Genomic DNA, 13899 nt, shown 5'->3' with positions numbered 1-13899 from the left:
GAATGAACTAAGGGGTGAGATACATGGCGGACTGCAATTTCCTGCAGCCCTAGTTAGCATAGCCAATGGTGAGGAATGCTGGGAGTTGCAATCCAACAATATGTGGAAGGTCTCAAGAACTCTACCCTTCATCTATGGGGTAATTTCAGAGCGAACCAGCCTTCTAGCAAACACAGTTCCAAAAACAATTCAACTCAGAGCTATTGTTCAGAAGTCAAATTTATCTTCAGAATGCAAATAAAAAAAACAAACACAGTACCTACAAAATATCTAAAACCATCACTTGAGAATGTACAAAAAATTCATCATTAATAAAACTGTTTTACATGGTTTTATAGTCAGTTGAAACAATGGACAGGCGAGAAAGCTAGCCTAAAGGACATGTTAACAATGAATAATAAATTACAGTTCTAAAATTTAAAAAAGAGAGGAAAGCTATAATCATCAATATATATTTTATAGAAGATGCTTATTTTAACTAGAATATCTCCCCTACTTTCCCATTAGTGGGAAGGGAAATGATGAAGATTCTTCCAATTCTGATTTATGCACTTCATTACAAATGTGTGTACCTCTTGCTAAACATGGACACTACTGAATAATCTTGGTTTGCTAAAAATGTAAAAAAGTAGAGAGGTGTTGAAAACTAAGAAAATAACTACTCCAAACCCATGCTGTTGCTTTATCTGTGATGATGAGGGAAGGCATTTGTATGTTTTTTGAGGACATACAACATGGTGAGTGGTAAGAGGAGAGAGAAACAGGTTGGGAAGTTCAAGAAGAGGAAAAGGTAGAAGACATAGAATCATAGATTCGTAGAGTTGGAAGAGACCGCAAGGGCTATCCAGTCCAACCCCCTGCCATGCGTGTATTCCTCAAACTATTAAATCACTAGTTCTTTGGTTGTATGTAGTCCAAATCTCTTTGGCTTGCATTTGGAACATCTGGTGGTCCATTATAGCTGGAAACAAAATAGTGAATCTTGGCCTGATATAACAAGGCAATTCTTCTAAATACTAAAAACACTCTTAAAAAAGTATCTTCTACAATCCTTCTCCTTTTCTTTCAAGCATTGGACCTGAAATCCAGATTTATATTGTAATGACAAGCTGGTGGTCTTTTCTTCAAGAACTGGTTCCAAACACAGGCTAAATAGGTTATCTTCAAACACAAAGACTCATTCCAAAAGTTTTCCAAGGCTTAGAGGTTTTCCTAATGTGTATGCACATGTTTTAATAAAGTCCACAAATTGCTTAATCTTGAATGAATGCAATGAGTTTAATTCAGCTGAGTTAATCTCAAAACCAGTCATCTTAAACTGGTTTAAAGTGGAGTCCTCTGGGTTAACTAGTTAGTAGCGCTTGACCCTTATTGTTATCCTCCACTTAGAAAATCTTTGCTGGCTTGGAGTAGCTAAAAGTGACAAAACTCTATTTCTTTGCAGGTTTGGAATTGCTAAAAGTGACAAATACCACCCCTGCTTCTTGGTGGCCCCCATTTGAAGGAAAGTCAGCTGGGCTGTTCAGGTATCTTCGAAGAACTGGAGAAGCCGTCACCTCATATCTTGTAGGACACGAAACCATGTCGCACGTCGAGGACGTCTGTGTCTCTGACTGTTTGGTAACAGTGGTGGAAGATGTGATAATCTTGTTCCCAAACTCGTCCACCTCCTCATATTGCTCTGTCACAGTTCTAGTAGCCCCAAAGAGCTTCGACCCATCATGGCTAGTCTGAAGTTCTAGGATGCTTTTCTGCCTCCTTGGATTTGATGGGCTTAAAGCACACAAGGAAGATTTGGATGCATACTCAGAACCTACTCCTTGGATCACATTTTGGGATGCATTCAGTTCCTTATCACCATTGGTACTAATGTGATGATGGAGAAGCTCAGGGCTGCTGAGACGCTGTTGCTTAATCAAACCTGCTCCTTTCTGCATCTGGACAGAGGCTTGCTCACCTTCAGAGAAAGTCAAATTGCAGCCGTCAGACCTCACTGACTTACGTGGCAAGGAGCTAAAAATGTCCTCGGCGGACACTTCCTTTCCCATTGCCATTTCAGTATAATTTGATGAGGGGGACCGTGCCATTTGGGGTGACTCTCCACTTTTCCGTGCAGCAGACTGAATAGAGATGTAGGAAGGAGAAGAAGGTGAACTTGCTCGGGGCTGAATGATGTGAGGAACCTCGAGCTCCATCTTTGGTACCTCCTGCCTTTCTACAACCTTTTCACTATCCCAGCCTGAGTTCTGTGTCCCCCTGTCCTGTTTGGCTTTGCTGGACACAATACTGATCTTACGAATGTTGTTCCCAGCTGCAAGGCTCTGAGAACTTCCAAGAGACTCTTTGAGAAGTCCAGAAAGTCCAGCAATGTCAGATTCAGATTTCAGGCTTGAAATGGAACACAGAGCTTTCCTGATGGCCTCTTCAATGTCCATGAGTCTGCTTAGGGTCTGTTCCTTTAAATGAATGATCTCAGCGCTTGCTCTCTCCAGATCTTCAAAAGCTAACTCCACAGAGGAAACACTATCAGCATCTTCCTTGACTTCTTTCATTTGCTCAGCCTTCTCTATTGTGGACTTTTTAGTTTGGTGAGTCTTCTGATACACCATCCAGTCAGGGACGTTCTCAAAGAAGTTTCTCAAGGTTTTCACATCCACCTTGGAGGTTTCCTCCTCAAACTCCTTCACTCGGGTTAAAATTTCCTGAAGTGCCTCTTGCCTTCGCAGGTTCTCAAATATCTCCATGGCTTCTTTAACGTTGCCTTTCATGATCTCCTCCTTGTGAACAGACAGTCTCTTGCGACGTTCATCTTCGGTTTCTCTGCAAAGCTTCCCCCGCATGATCACCACGGGCTTTTCCTCCTCTGTGTTTTGTTCAGTCTTCCTTTCTGGCTCTCTTAATCCTTTGCTGTGCACAAACTGTGGTTCTTCAAAGAAAGGCTTTAATTGTAAAGGTGAAGATGTTGGAAAGGCAGGTTCCATTATCTCTGTTCTTGGGCTTGTTGTCTGGTAAGCGTTGGAACCAGAGGCTCCAAATGCATCTATACCATCTGTCTTCAAAGATGCGTTGTGTGTCATGATTGCTCCTTTCCTCAGAATATTAGCATGGCATTTGGCAGAGATATATGGCTTCCTTTGGCCATCAAGGTTAGTGAGATCTGTTTGGAATCCAAGAGACAATGGAGAATCTTGCCTACAGGTTATGGCACCTGCAGTTTCTGGTTGGCAAGACTTGAGCAAACCTTCAGTCTCCTTTGTCTGATAGCAGCTCCCTCCTTCACAGTCATCTGGTCCACTTTTTACTGCCTCTGCTGAAAGCTTGTGGTCACCCAATTTCACTTTGCTCCGCTCTTCTATCTTTGCCTTATACCTTTCTTCTGCCACTTGCAAAGGAGTCTTGACAATATCTCTTCTAGCTCTTTTCTCAGAGCTTACGTCCTCAACTGCAGTAGACATAGATGATGGAAGCACAGGACTGGCTGACAAATGTTGTTGGTATGCGGATGGCTCCCATATCTTGGCCTCACAAGCTGTCTTTGCATGGTTCGGGATGGGTGACATTTTTGGTTTGTTTTGCTCAACCTGAGTTGGAGATTTGGGAGAGGAAAGCTGGGCTGCTGGCATTCCTTTCATGTAGCCAGCAGGGTGGGGAAGTGATTCCTTCAAAAGGAACTCTGGTTTTGGAGGTGGGACTGGTTTTCTCCTTGGTGGGGAAATCACTTCTGGCTTGGGGGGTAGTTGTGGCTTCTCTAAAGGCCTCTGGTCACTTGGTTTGGCAGGGGCTGCAGAGAGAGTCTTAGGAACATGTGCTTGTGCAAGTGAGGAATGCCCCAGAATCTCCGCTTCTCTCTCTTTGGTTGAGTGGCATTCGATTCCCATCACTGAAGCTGGAGGAGGAGGAGGAGGAGGAAAGTCATTAACAGCTTGTGAGCCTGAAGCTACTATATCAGCTGCCTGGTTACTAAGAGTCTGAGTCTCATTTTTCTTTTTACAAATGGAATAGGACTGCCCTGCATTCCTGTATATCATAGCTGCTTTAAAATCTCCTTTGGAGACATTAACGTTAGACTTTTCCAGGGACTCAAGCGCGGCTCTTAAGTTGCCACGGACAACATCCTCTTTGTCTACTTGCCTCTGTTCTGCTGCAGCACTCTGCAGGGCTCTGATAGCTGTCTGTACATCCCCTCTGATTATAGCCTCTCGCTCCTGTTCTTCTGGAACGGAGTGCTCTTTGTAATCAGACTCAATAAATGGATTTACATAGGGCTTGACTGGCTTGGCAGTATAAAGGCCATCCTTAATACTAAGGTCTGCACTAGGCCCAACTGGACCATCCTGGCAGGCTGCAAATGGCAGAGCCCATCCCTGCACTTCCTCAGAAGCACTGACCTTTGTGGGTGACACTGTTCTCTTCTGAGGCACACTTGCAAGGGACCTGGATGTCTCCTGTGCTCTGAGGAAGGTGGCATCGGTGGCTTGTTCTTGGCTGGTGGCTACACAGCCCTTACTCGGTCCTGCTGCCTGCATGGTGCCTATCTGGGTGGTGGACTGCTGAGTATCTTCTGTTGTTTTCTGAAGCTTGCTCTGGAATTGATGCTGAAGGCTTTGAGCTTCTGCGGTGGCGAGTCTGAGATTCTGCATGGCTGCTTGAAGATCACTGCCAAGAACTTGTGTCTGGGGCTGTGTTGCCATCTGGGTGACTGGCCTTACTGGGGAACAGTGGATAGCCACACCTGCAACATCCTTCTGCTCTGTTAACTTGGTAGTGGCTGCTCCCTCTTTTCTCTCTCCCTGGATTATTTTCTCTTCTCTCACTACTCTGTTGCTACCATTTTGCATGGGCTGGATAGGCAATTTAACATGCTCAGGAACTTGATTTTCCTTCCGTATCATTGGGGTTGGAGATTGCACAAGACAATGCTCAGCAGAACCTAGCTCACTTGCATGCAGTGTCTCCCTTCCTAAAGCCCCCTCATTGCTCTTACACAAGAACGCTTGCTTAGCCCCATTGATATCCCCCAATATCACATCTGCTGTTTTGGTTACTGCTTTCCCCTCTAGTAGCTGGGCAGGTACCTTGGCCTCTTGCACAGTTTCCATCAGCTCCTCTTTTGCTTGGGAGGAAGCAAGGGAATCTATCTCTGATTCCCTTTGGAGATTCTTTAAGTAGTCGAGATCTCCCTTCTCGATGCAGCTGGTGTACAACTGGACATTGCCTTTCTCATTCTCTTCTCGTTGGATGGTAGCTGTCGCCTTGTTGTCTTGGGAAGAAGCCAGCAGATTCCCAATGGTTGACTTCACATCTCCCTTAAGCAGTCTGTGTTCTTGAGCAACATGATGAAGGAGGGAATAGATGGTTATCTTGGCTGACCCTGCCTCTGTCTCCTGCATCAGAATTCCTTTCTTGATTGAGGTGTCTTGATTGAGAAGTTCTTGGAGAGTCTTTGCCACATCATCCTTTAGGTCCTCTCTGCTTTTCTCAACCTTGCTAGGGTCCAGCAACTGCACTGGGCTGACTCGGACATTCCCATTCTCTTCTTCCTGCACCAGCTCCCCACAGGCCTCCACGTTGCTCCTCTGAAGTAGCTGCACCAAGATTTTTTGCCAGTTGCCTCTCATGACTTCTTCCTTTTGGATTTCAGGGGTTCCTTGAACACCAAGATTATATTTTGCCATTGTGACACTCTCATTGTCATTGGCTTCGATAAGGAGACCATCATGTCGGATCACTCGATGAGAGGAGAGGATGTCCAGAGTGTATGTGACAGTTCTCTCTCTTTCTTCCTTTTCAGCAGAGTGTTGAGACGTGCTCAGCTTATCCAGAGGGGTACTTTCAAACAACCACGTTGTGCTCTTTACATCAGCCTGATGAAACACCTGGAGAGGCTCAGTACCTTCAGAGGCCTCTGTGTCTTTCAGGCTGTCCATGGGTTGAGTCTCAAAGAGCCAAGTGCAGCGTTTCACATCCCCTTTATGGATATCCTCCCTTTGTACTGTGCACAGGCTGGGAGTGATGTCTGATTCTCCTTTCAGGGAGTCAATAGGCTGGTTTTCAAAAAGCCAGGTGGATGTCCTAACATCTCCTTGTTGAACATCACTGACACTGACCATCCTCACGTACCTCTTTTGACTCAGTTGCTCAGACTCAAAGAGTTGCTTGTTAGATTGGACATCTCCCTTCTGCACATCATTGATGGTCCTCAAGACAGGCCTTTTTTCTACAGCAATGGAATCTAGAGGCTCTGTTTCAAACCTCCACCTGGCCGCTTGGACATCGCCCTTCTTGAAGTCTTCCTGGGTGACAGCCCTGATCACAAACACCTCCTCGTCTTTCTTTATTTGATCCAAAGCTTTGGTCTCAAACTGCCACCGGGCACCCTTCACATCACCTTTCATGATTTCTTCCTTCTTCACAGAGGTGACTTCATGGTATCCTCCCTCTTTGTCTTGGATAGCATACAGGGGACGGGTTTCGAACAGCATGGTGCAGGACTTGATGTCAGCTTTATTCATTGTGTCTTCCTGGATCTTCTTGATTTGCATCTCATTCTCTTGGTTATGGATCTGATCTAAGGAGTACGTTTCAAAAACAAATCTTTTGCCCCCAACATCTCCACCCTGGATGTCCTTTTGGGGGGCCACCTCTTGAATACCCTCCATGCTACTTTTCAGGGTATCCATAGGGCAGTTTTCAAAGAGCCAGGTAAACTTGTGCACTGCCCCTTGTTCAATGTTCCCACTTGCTGGGATGTCAGTGTCCTTCTTGTCCATGCTTGGTTTATGAGCTGAATCCAAAGGTTTGGCTTCAAAGAACTCCTTCACCCTAGACACTTCTCCAGACTGCATCTCCACACGGCTAGAGTACCTGACTATCTTTTTGGCTTCATTTCCTTTTATAGTATCATTGATCAAGGGTTCTGTCTCAAAAAGGTGCCTGACAGTTTTCACATCTACTCCTTCTAATTCATCCTGGCAGTAAGTTTTGCTGACCTGCAGGTATTGTTCTTCCTGGCCTTTCAAAGAATCCAAAGGCCGTGTTTCAAACATCCATGTGCATGACTTAACATCACCTTGTGGAACAAGTTCTTCTCTGTCCTGCTTCTTCCCCTCCTTCTCATACAGGGTGTCCATTGGATGTGTCTCAAACAACCACCTGCAAGTCTTCACATCTCCTCCTGGGGAAGCATCGCTTTTCTCAGAGATGTCCTGTTCTGCTGGGTTCATTTGGCTGTGGATGACATCTATGGGTTGTGTTTCAAAGAGCCACTTGGCTGTTTTCACATCTCCAGCCACCACTTCTTCCTTTGTGATCCCTCTAACAAGGGCCACCTTTTGGAAACTGTCATCAAATTGATCCAGAGGTTTGGTTTCAAACATCCACTTGTAGTTCTTAACATCTCCTCCTGTTACTTCTTCTTCTCTGCTCACAGATGTGACTTTGTGGAAATTTCCAAAGCTATCTTTGATGGCATACAAAGGTGTCACCTTGAACAGGGCTTTGACATTCTCTGGGTGTATTTCCTCTCCTTCCTTGACATCTTCCTCCGTGCTCACCTGCCTAATGCTATCTAAAGGTAGGGTCTCAAAGAGACTCTTGAAGGCTTTCACATCACCTTTCTCCACCTCTTGAATGTTGGGGGCTGATGTATCTCCAGTTGGAGGTTTAGCAATGCTCCCCAAAGGGCAGGTTTCAAAAACATGCTTTGTTTGCTTCACAGCTCCTTTCTCCTCATCTGAAAGTTCAACTTTCTTTAAATGCCCAACTTCAAAATTATCCTTCAGTGTTTCCATTGGTTGTGTTTCAAATAACCAAAGAGTTGATTTCACATCCCCTTTGACAACTTCTTCTTTGGCCAGGATGCTATCAGAAGCTTCTCCTTTTAGCGTGTCAAGAGGGTGAGTCTCAAAAATCTGGCACTGTTTACTAACATCAGCACCTTGGATGAGATCCGGTGAGGCCTTGAAATCAGCTTCTTCCACAGTAATTTCTCTGATGGCGTCTAGAGGTTGAGTTTCGAACAGCCATTTTGCTCCACTGACGTTTCCCTTTGCTGCCTCTTCTAGAGAGATCCCCCGAATGACTTGCACTTTGGATGTGTCCTTGTTGATGGTATCAAGAGGTTGTGTCTCGAAGAGCCAGCGAGCTGTCTTGACCATGTTGCTTTGTATTTCTTCTCTGCAGACAGATTTGATCTCATGGATGTTTCCCATTTTGTCTCGGATAGCACAGAGAGGTTCTGTTTGGAAGAGCTTGATGGTTTTCTTTACGTCACCTTTGAGCTCTTGAATTTCTGACTTGAGTTGTAGAATACTCTGCTCCTCCACTGAACTGCAGCGGCCCAAAGCGTCTAAAGAATGAGTTTCAAATAGCTGGGCAGCACCTTTCACATCTCCTTTCTGAACAGGCTCTTTGAGGACTGCCTCTTGCAAATTGGCCTCATCCAAATACATTTTGTTCAAAGTATCAAGTGGCTGAGTTTCAAAAAGCCATCGAGCTGTACGCACATCCCCTTTGGTTTGCTCTGTCTCAGATCCTTTGGCCAAAGGCCTGTCTCCATTGGGCAGTTGGCCTTCAAATTTCATGGATCTGTTTTTCACATCACCACTTGGGATGGCTTCCTCCTCTGTGAGCTTCTTGGCAGCTTGATGTTCTCCAATGGAGTCTAGGGTCCAATTCTCAAAGATCCAGCGCATGGATTGAACCTCTCCAGGAAGCACTGCATCTAGGCTCATTGAGGCCTGGGCATTAGGGTCATCGGTGCTCAACATCTCTGTCAGATCCTCTTTCACCGCCTCTTCCAGATTTTTCCGGAGCTCAGGATGCATGTGGCGGTAAAGCCTCTTCAGCTCATTGACTTGACGCTGTTGGTAGAACTTAGAGAAGGTTTCCTTTGGAGGTGGTAGGGGGAGTGGACTGGAATCCTGACTCCTAATAATGGAAGCTGCACCTGGAGCAGAATCCTGAGGAGGAGGAGACAGATGAGGTGGCAAATTCTCATCTACCTTCTTGATGTTGGCTTTGGGACACACGTTGTTCTGAGCCTCTGCCATGTCTAAAGAAACAGTGTGTGAAATGTCAGCTCAGTTTCTCCACGAAAGCTTCTCTTGTTAGTGACAAAGGCCAAACTCATGCAGCAGCTTGGGTTAATTATGCAGATATACAGGTCTACTCCATACTTCCAAAGCACACCAAACATTACACCACTCCAAACTCCTCTACTAACACATGCCATGGCTGGTTTACGATTAATAATGTTAGGAAATGTCTAATCACAGCAAGGCACAAACTCAATCCAGGCCCTGGTCATTTTGCGTGGGTGTCAAATTCTTATTTTTATGTTTAATGGGAGAGTAAAAAGGTTTATACCATGCCTGTTGTTGGCCTATCAGACACCAGGAACATAGTTAAGGTATTGGAGGCATTTAAGGAAAGTCAGGGAGTGTGCCATTCCTACTCATTGATGTATTACAACTACCTGTTGCTCTTGAATGGAGGCTACCCAATCTTCTGTACAGTATACACTCTGGAAGGTTCATGCTTAGTAGTGACATGGGGCTTTCTTGGCCCAGGACTGTGGATGCTGGGTGATAGGTGACAAGAAACACATCTGTAACATTGACTGAATACAGAGATGTTGACAGAGTGACTTTTGTGACCTTGCAGTCATCTTGCAATCACAGATGCTCCTGAACAACTCACTGGCCCAAATCATAGTGTTACTCCTGATTAGAACAGACATACTGAATCAACTGGATTTACCTATGTGTTGACTCACCATTCAACCATTCATTCAATGGGCCTACTCTAGTTGGGATTAACCAACAGCATTCTGGTCAATGATTGTCTTCTGTGTAGAAGGAATGTAGGGATGGTTTGTTTGAATGGTGTTTTTTGGGAGACCCAGTTTTTCAGGGGAAAGGTCTCAAAAATTCAAAAGAGTTTGCATTGAAAAGATGTATATCCCTTTGGTGACAAAATTGTGCTGAAGCAGAAGTAGGTTGTGTTATTTGCAAGTATGATAAAGAAACAGGTGGTGAGGAGACTGATTTTATGTCCCTTGAAACCTGAACTTTGGGAATGCATACACTGGACATGCTCTTTTGTATGAATCAGATTACTTCAAAAAAGGAATGTTTATCAACTGCATAACTCAATCAATTCAAGAGAGGCAAGGCTCAGAGCATGAATGGCAACAGTTTACTACTGACAGTGTGCTTGTAATATTGTTTTTAAAAATACTTCCTCATTTAGACTTAGGTTGACTTAGAGCCATCCCTGAAAGCCTGGGCTGGACGTTGTCAGCGTCTAGTTTTGGTCAGTGGCTCTGATGTCATTGGTCATAATTCAAAACACAGCAGGCAGATTAGTTATGGTACATCTAGGAATCATCATATTACACCAATATTAAAATCACTCCACTGGCTGCCAATTGGTTTCTGGGCAAGGTACAACGTCTTGGTTATTACCTTTAATACCACAGATGCTCTGTGCCCAGGTTACCTATGGGATTGCCTCCTCCTGTATAATCTGCCCCATACACTCAGGTCCCCCAGGAGACATTTACTCCATTTAGCTAGGACTAGGGCTGTCAACTCTCACCCAGAGGACTTTTTCTTCAGCCGCCTCTAGACTGTGGAATGACCTACTGGAAAAGATTTGACAGTTCTATATGCTGCCTGTATTTAAAACAGCATTAAAGACCAATCTCTTCCAGCAGGCCTATCCAGATGACTTTTAAATTATGAATTTTAACATGTATTGGTTAATGTGTTTTTAACTGATGTTATGTGTTATATTTTAATCTATTGTTGTTTCCCACCTCAATCCATAGGGAGAGGTGGATAATAAATTAATAATAATAACCAGCACCTTCAGTTGCTGGATTCGGGGTGGATTCTCTGCCTCACTAACTTCAGGTCTGCCACCCTCTACTATAGTTTGAAGGGAAGATACTTTCAGTGAGTTCCCATCCTATAATGCTTTGGTCCCTGCCTCTTTGCAATGGCTGTTGACATGGCTCATTTCTGACCTCTAAGTTTGTGCCATCTCCCAGAAAGAGAGGACAAGGAATATAGCGGTAACTACTTATTCTCTTTGTTGTGCGCCTTCAGTCAATTCTGACTTAAGGCAACCCTAAGGTCAATCTATCATGGGATTTTCTTGGCAAGATTTGTTCAGAGGGGCTTTGCATTTGCTTTCTGCTTAAGTTAAGGTCCTGCCTACACAGGTCAAAAGATCCATTCCCCCACCCCTAGTTCTGGCGTCATCCTGCATGGACGATGCACATCCTAAACTACAGCTCTGGTGTGAGTAGTCTGGATGATGTCTGGCATGTTCCTCACCAGAACCAGTGCATAATAGCCTTACAACTGATTTTTAAAAAACCATAACTGTTACTCAGGATCTCCTGGGAAGATCTGGAGTCCTTGGGTCCCATGCTGCTGCAGCTATCTGCATGAGTGCCCTGCTAAGTTTCCTGGTGCATCTACTGCCGCAGTGGACTGCTTCTGAGGTCAGAACATTGGGCACAACAATGATCATATTCTGCACTCCTTGTTCTGACCTCAGAGTGAGCAACCCATGTCAGTGGCAGATGTGCTGGGCAACTCAGTGAGACACTGTGGCAGCGTGTGAACAGAGGAACAGATAATGGGGCCAGGTTAGCACAGCTACAGGGTCAGGATATTTCAGGCTGCTCCTGGAGTACCCTGGTTTATACAGACACGGTCTGAGAGAGTGTGACTTCCCCAAGGTCACTCAGTGAGCTTCCTTGATCAAGTGGGAATTCAAACCCTGGTCACAGTCTGTCATTCAAACCAGTACATCATGTTATTTTCCACTATTCTCTTAATGTTTACTTGCTCCACATGGGCAAAGGAACAAGAAACAACCACCAGAAGGAGTAATGCAATAGAAACTCCAGGGATTAGTAACAGATCCTTTGCTGATAGGAGATTAGTGACCTGAGGAATGGGTACCAATGTCAATGGGTACCTAGAGGAACAGAATACAGTTTTATGCAGGAAAATTTCTCAGTCTTTCCTCATTAAACCACAACTTGGCCCAAGATGTTCAAGATAAATAGATGTTATAAAGAGAACTATCTGTAGTGGGAACCAAACTTTAGTTTCAATGCATTTTTAACAAGTGCAACTGTATTAGTGGAGTTTTAAACACACGGTTATACTGATTGCCAACCTAATCATACAACTGGCAGTAGAGACAGAGTTAGGTAACTACACACCCATCTTCATAAAATTCCCTACCTTCTTTACTTTCTGGTATTCGAGAGAATTAAAAGTAATTTCGTGTTTAAAATTCTGAATGAAAGAAAATAACAAAGTTTATGTTTGCATTTGCTGCAGGCACTTATGTATGCAAGCAAGTATATATTCTTTAAAAGTTACTTTTTTGTACAACAACTCCCAGAGTCCTAGACAGGGTGGCCACTAGCTGTGCCAGACAAGGTATTCTGGGAAATATTTCTAAGTCTGACTGTATATCTATAAACTATCTCAAGGTGAACATCAAATTCAGATGCTACAAGATCCCTTTGCATACTGGTTTTTCAGACTAACACAGCTATGTCTCTGGTTCAAAATGCACTGCAGAAATAATCCAGACTGCTTCAAGTGACTCAGTGCTAGGGAATTCTAGGAAGTATATTTTATTGTGGCACCAGAGCTCTCTGACAGAGAATGCTAAATGTCTCACAAAACTACAGTTCCCAAAATTCCCTAGCACTGAGCCAGGTCAGTTAAAGCAGCTCCAAACTGGATTGTTTCTGCAGTGTGTTTTGGACCTCTGACTCAAATTCATTGTAGGTGGAAAACAGTATTACTTTTGTATGTCTTCAACTGTGCTGTTATTTAAAATTATAATACAAATACACATAATAAAATTAATAAACAATAATGCAGTTCACCCTTCACATTTGTGGCTTTGACTTTTGCGGTTTTGATGAATATATTTTCTCTAGGGATCTCTAGGTCTTCCCGTGCAATTCTGCTGGAAGTTGGCCATAGAATTTTGCTGGAGAACCTAGACGTTCCTGGAGAAAACACTTCTCTAGGCATCTGTAGGTCCTCCAGCATGATTCTTTGATCAACTTCTGGCATTGGAGGACCTAAAGATTCCCAGAGAGACATTCTCATAGGTAAAAATAATAGTGGTTTTTAAATTTATTTATGTTTTTTCCACATTCACGAGGATCCTTTACCCCTAACGCCAGTGAATGTGGAGGGAAAATTGTACTATAAATGCATCTCATATCTGTGCCCAATGCATAACAGAAGTGCCTGATGTGCATTGGAGCCCTCTTGCCCAGATGTGCATCTTTGAAATGCACAGCTGTGTTTTGTTGCAGCAAAGCTACAGAATCATAAAGTTTTGAAATGTAGACTGCTATGTAGAGTCATGCTTCTAGTTTTTAAGACACCCCACTGGACTCGCTCTCCTTTTCCTCCTCTATGACCATTTGAAAGGCCTTGTGGAAATACTTGTGGTGGGTTAAAAGCATGAGAGAAATGTAAAGCATGAGAAACTTACGAGTTCTGGCAGACCACTGGTGTGATCCGCAGCAGCAGCTGCACGGGACAAATAGAGAGCAGACCTCTCCTTCACGGAGGGGGAAGAGGGCAGCCTGTGTCCTTGGGAAGGTATGTGTCTTCTGTTATCCGAGTCACCTAAAACTCCTGATGTCCTCTCGTCTGAAAGAGAGACAGGCAGACACATATGTAAAGATACGTGCCAGCATTCCAGCATCAGACAATAAGATTCCAGGCTGTGCAAAGGAAAGGATTGTGAACATCATTGGGAAAGTGGCTATACAGTCTGCCCTCCACATCCATGGATTCGTTATCCATGGATTTGAGCATCCAAGGCTTGAAATTATTCAAG

General features: G+C 44.1%; 1 protein-coding gene across 1 annotated transcript; it reads right to left on the bottom strand.

The window, feature by feature from the left end:
- Window positions 1-201: 201 nt before the first annotated feature.
- On the bottom strand, window positions 202-13581 carry LOC149310084 (xin actin-binding repeat-containing protein 1-like). Its single transcript, XM_089533664.1, has 3 exons — window positions 13549-13581; window positions 12267-12320; window positions 202-9052 (listed from the first exon to the last, which is right to left on the bottom strand). Exon 3 carries the CDS (start codon window positions 9048-9050, stop codon window positions 1431-1433), a length of 7620 nt encoding a protein of 2539 aa, XP_089389790.1. The 5' UTR covers window positions 9051-9052; window positions 12267-12320; window positions 13549-13581; the 3' UTR covers window positions 202-1430.
- Between the last annotated feature and the right edge of the window lie 318 nt (window positions 13582-13899).

The sequence above is a fragment of the Sceloporus occidentalis genome, unplaced genomic scaffold (genome assembly GCF_023333645.1).
Source record: "Sceloporus occidentalis isolate IW3139 unplaced genomic scaffold, rSceOcc1.0.p SCAF_7, whole genome shotgun sequence".
Taxonomy (NCBI): domain Eukaryota; kingdom Metazoa; phylum Chordata; class Lepidosauria; order Squamata; family Phrynosomatidae; genus Sceloporus; species Sceloporus occidentalis.
Note: the sequence above shows the minus strand (reverse complement) of the source record. Positions and strands in the feature narration are given on the sequence as shown.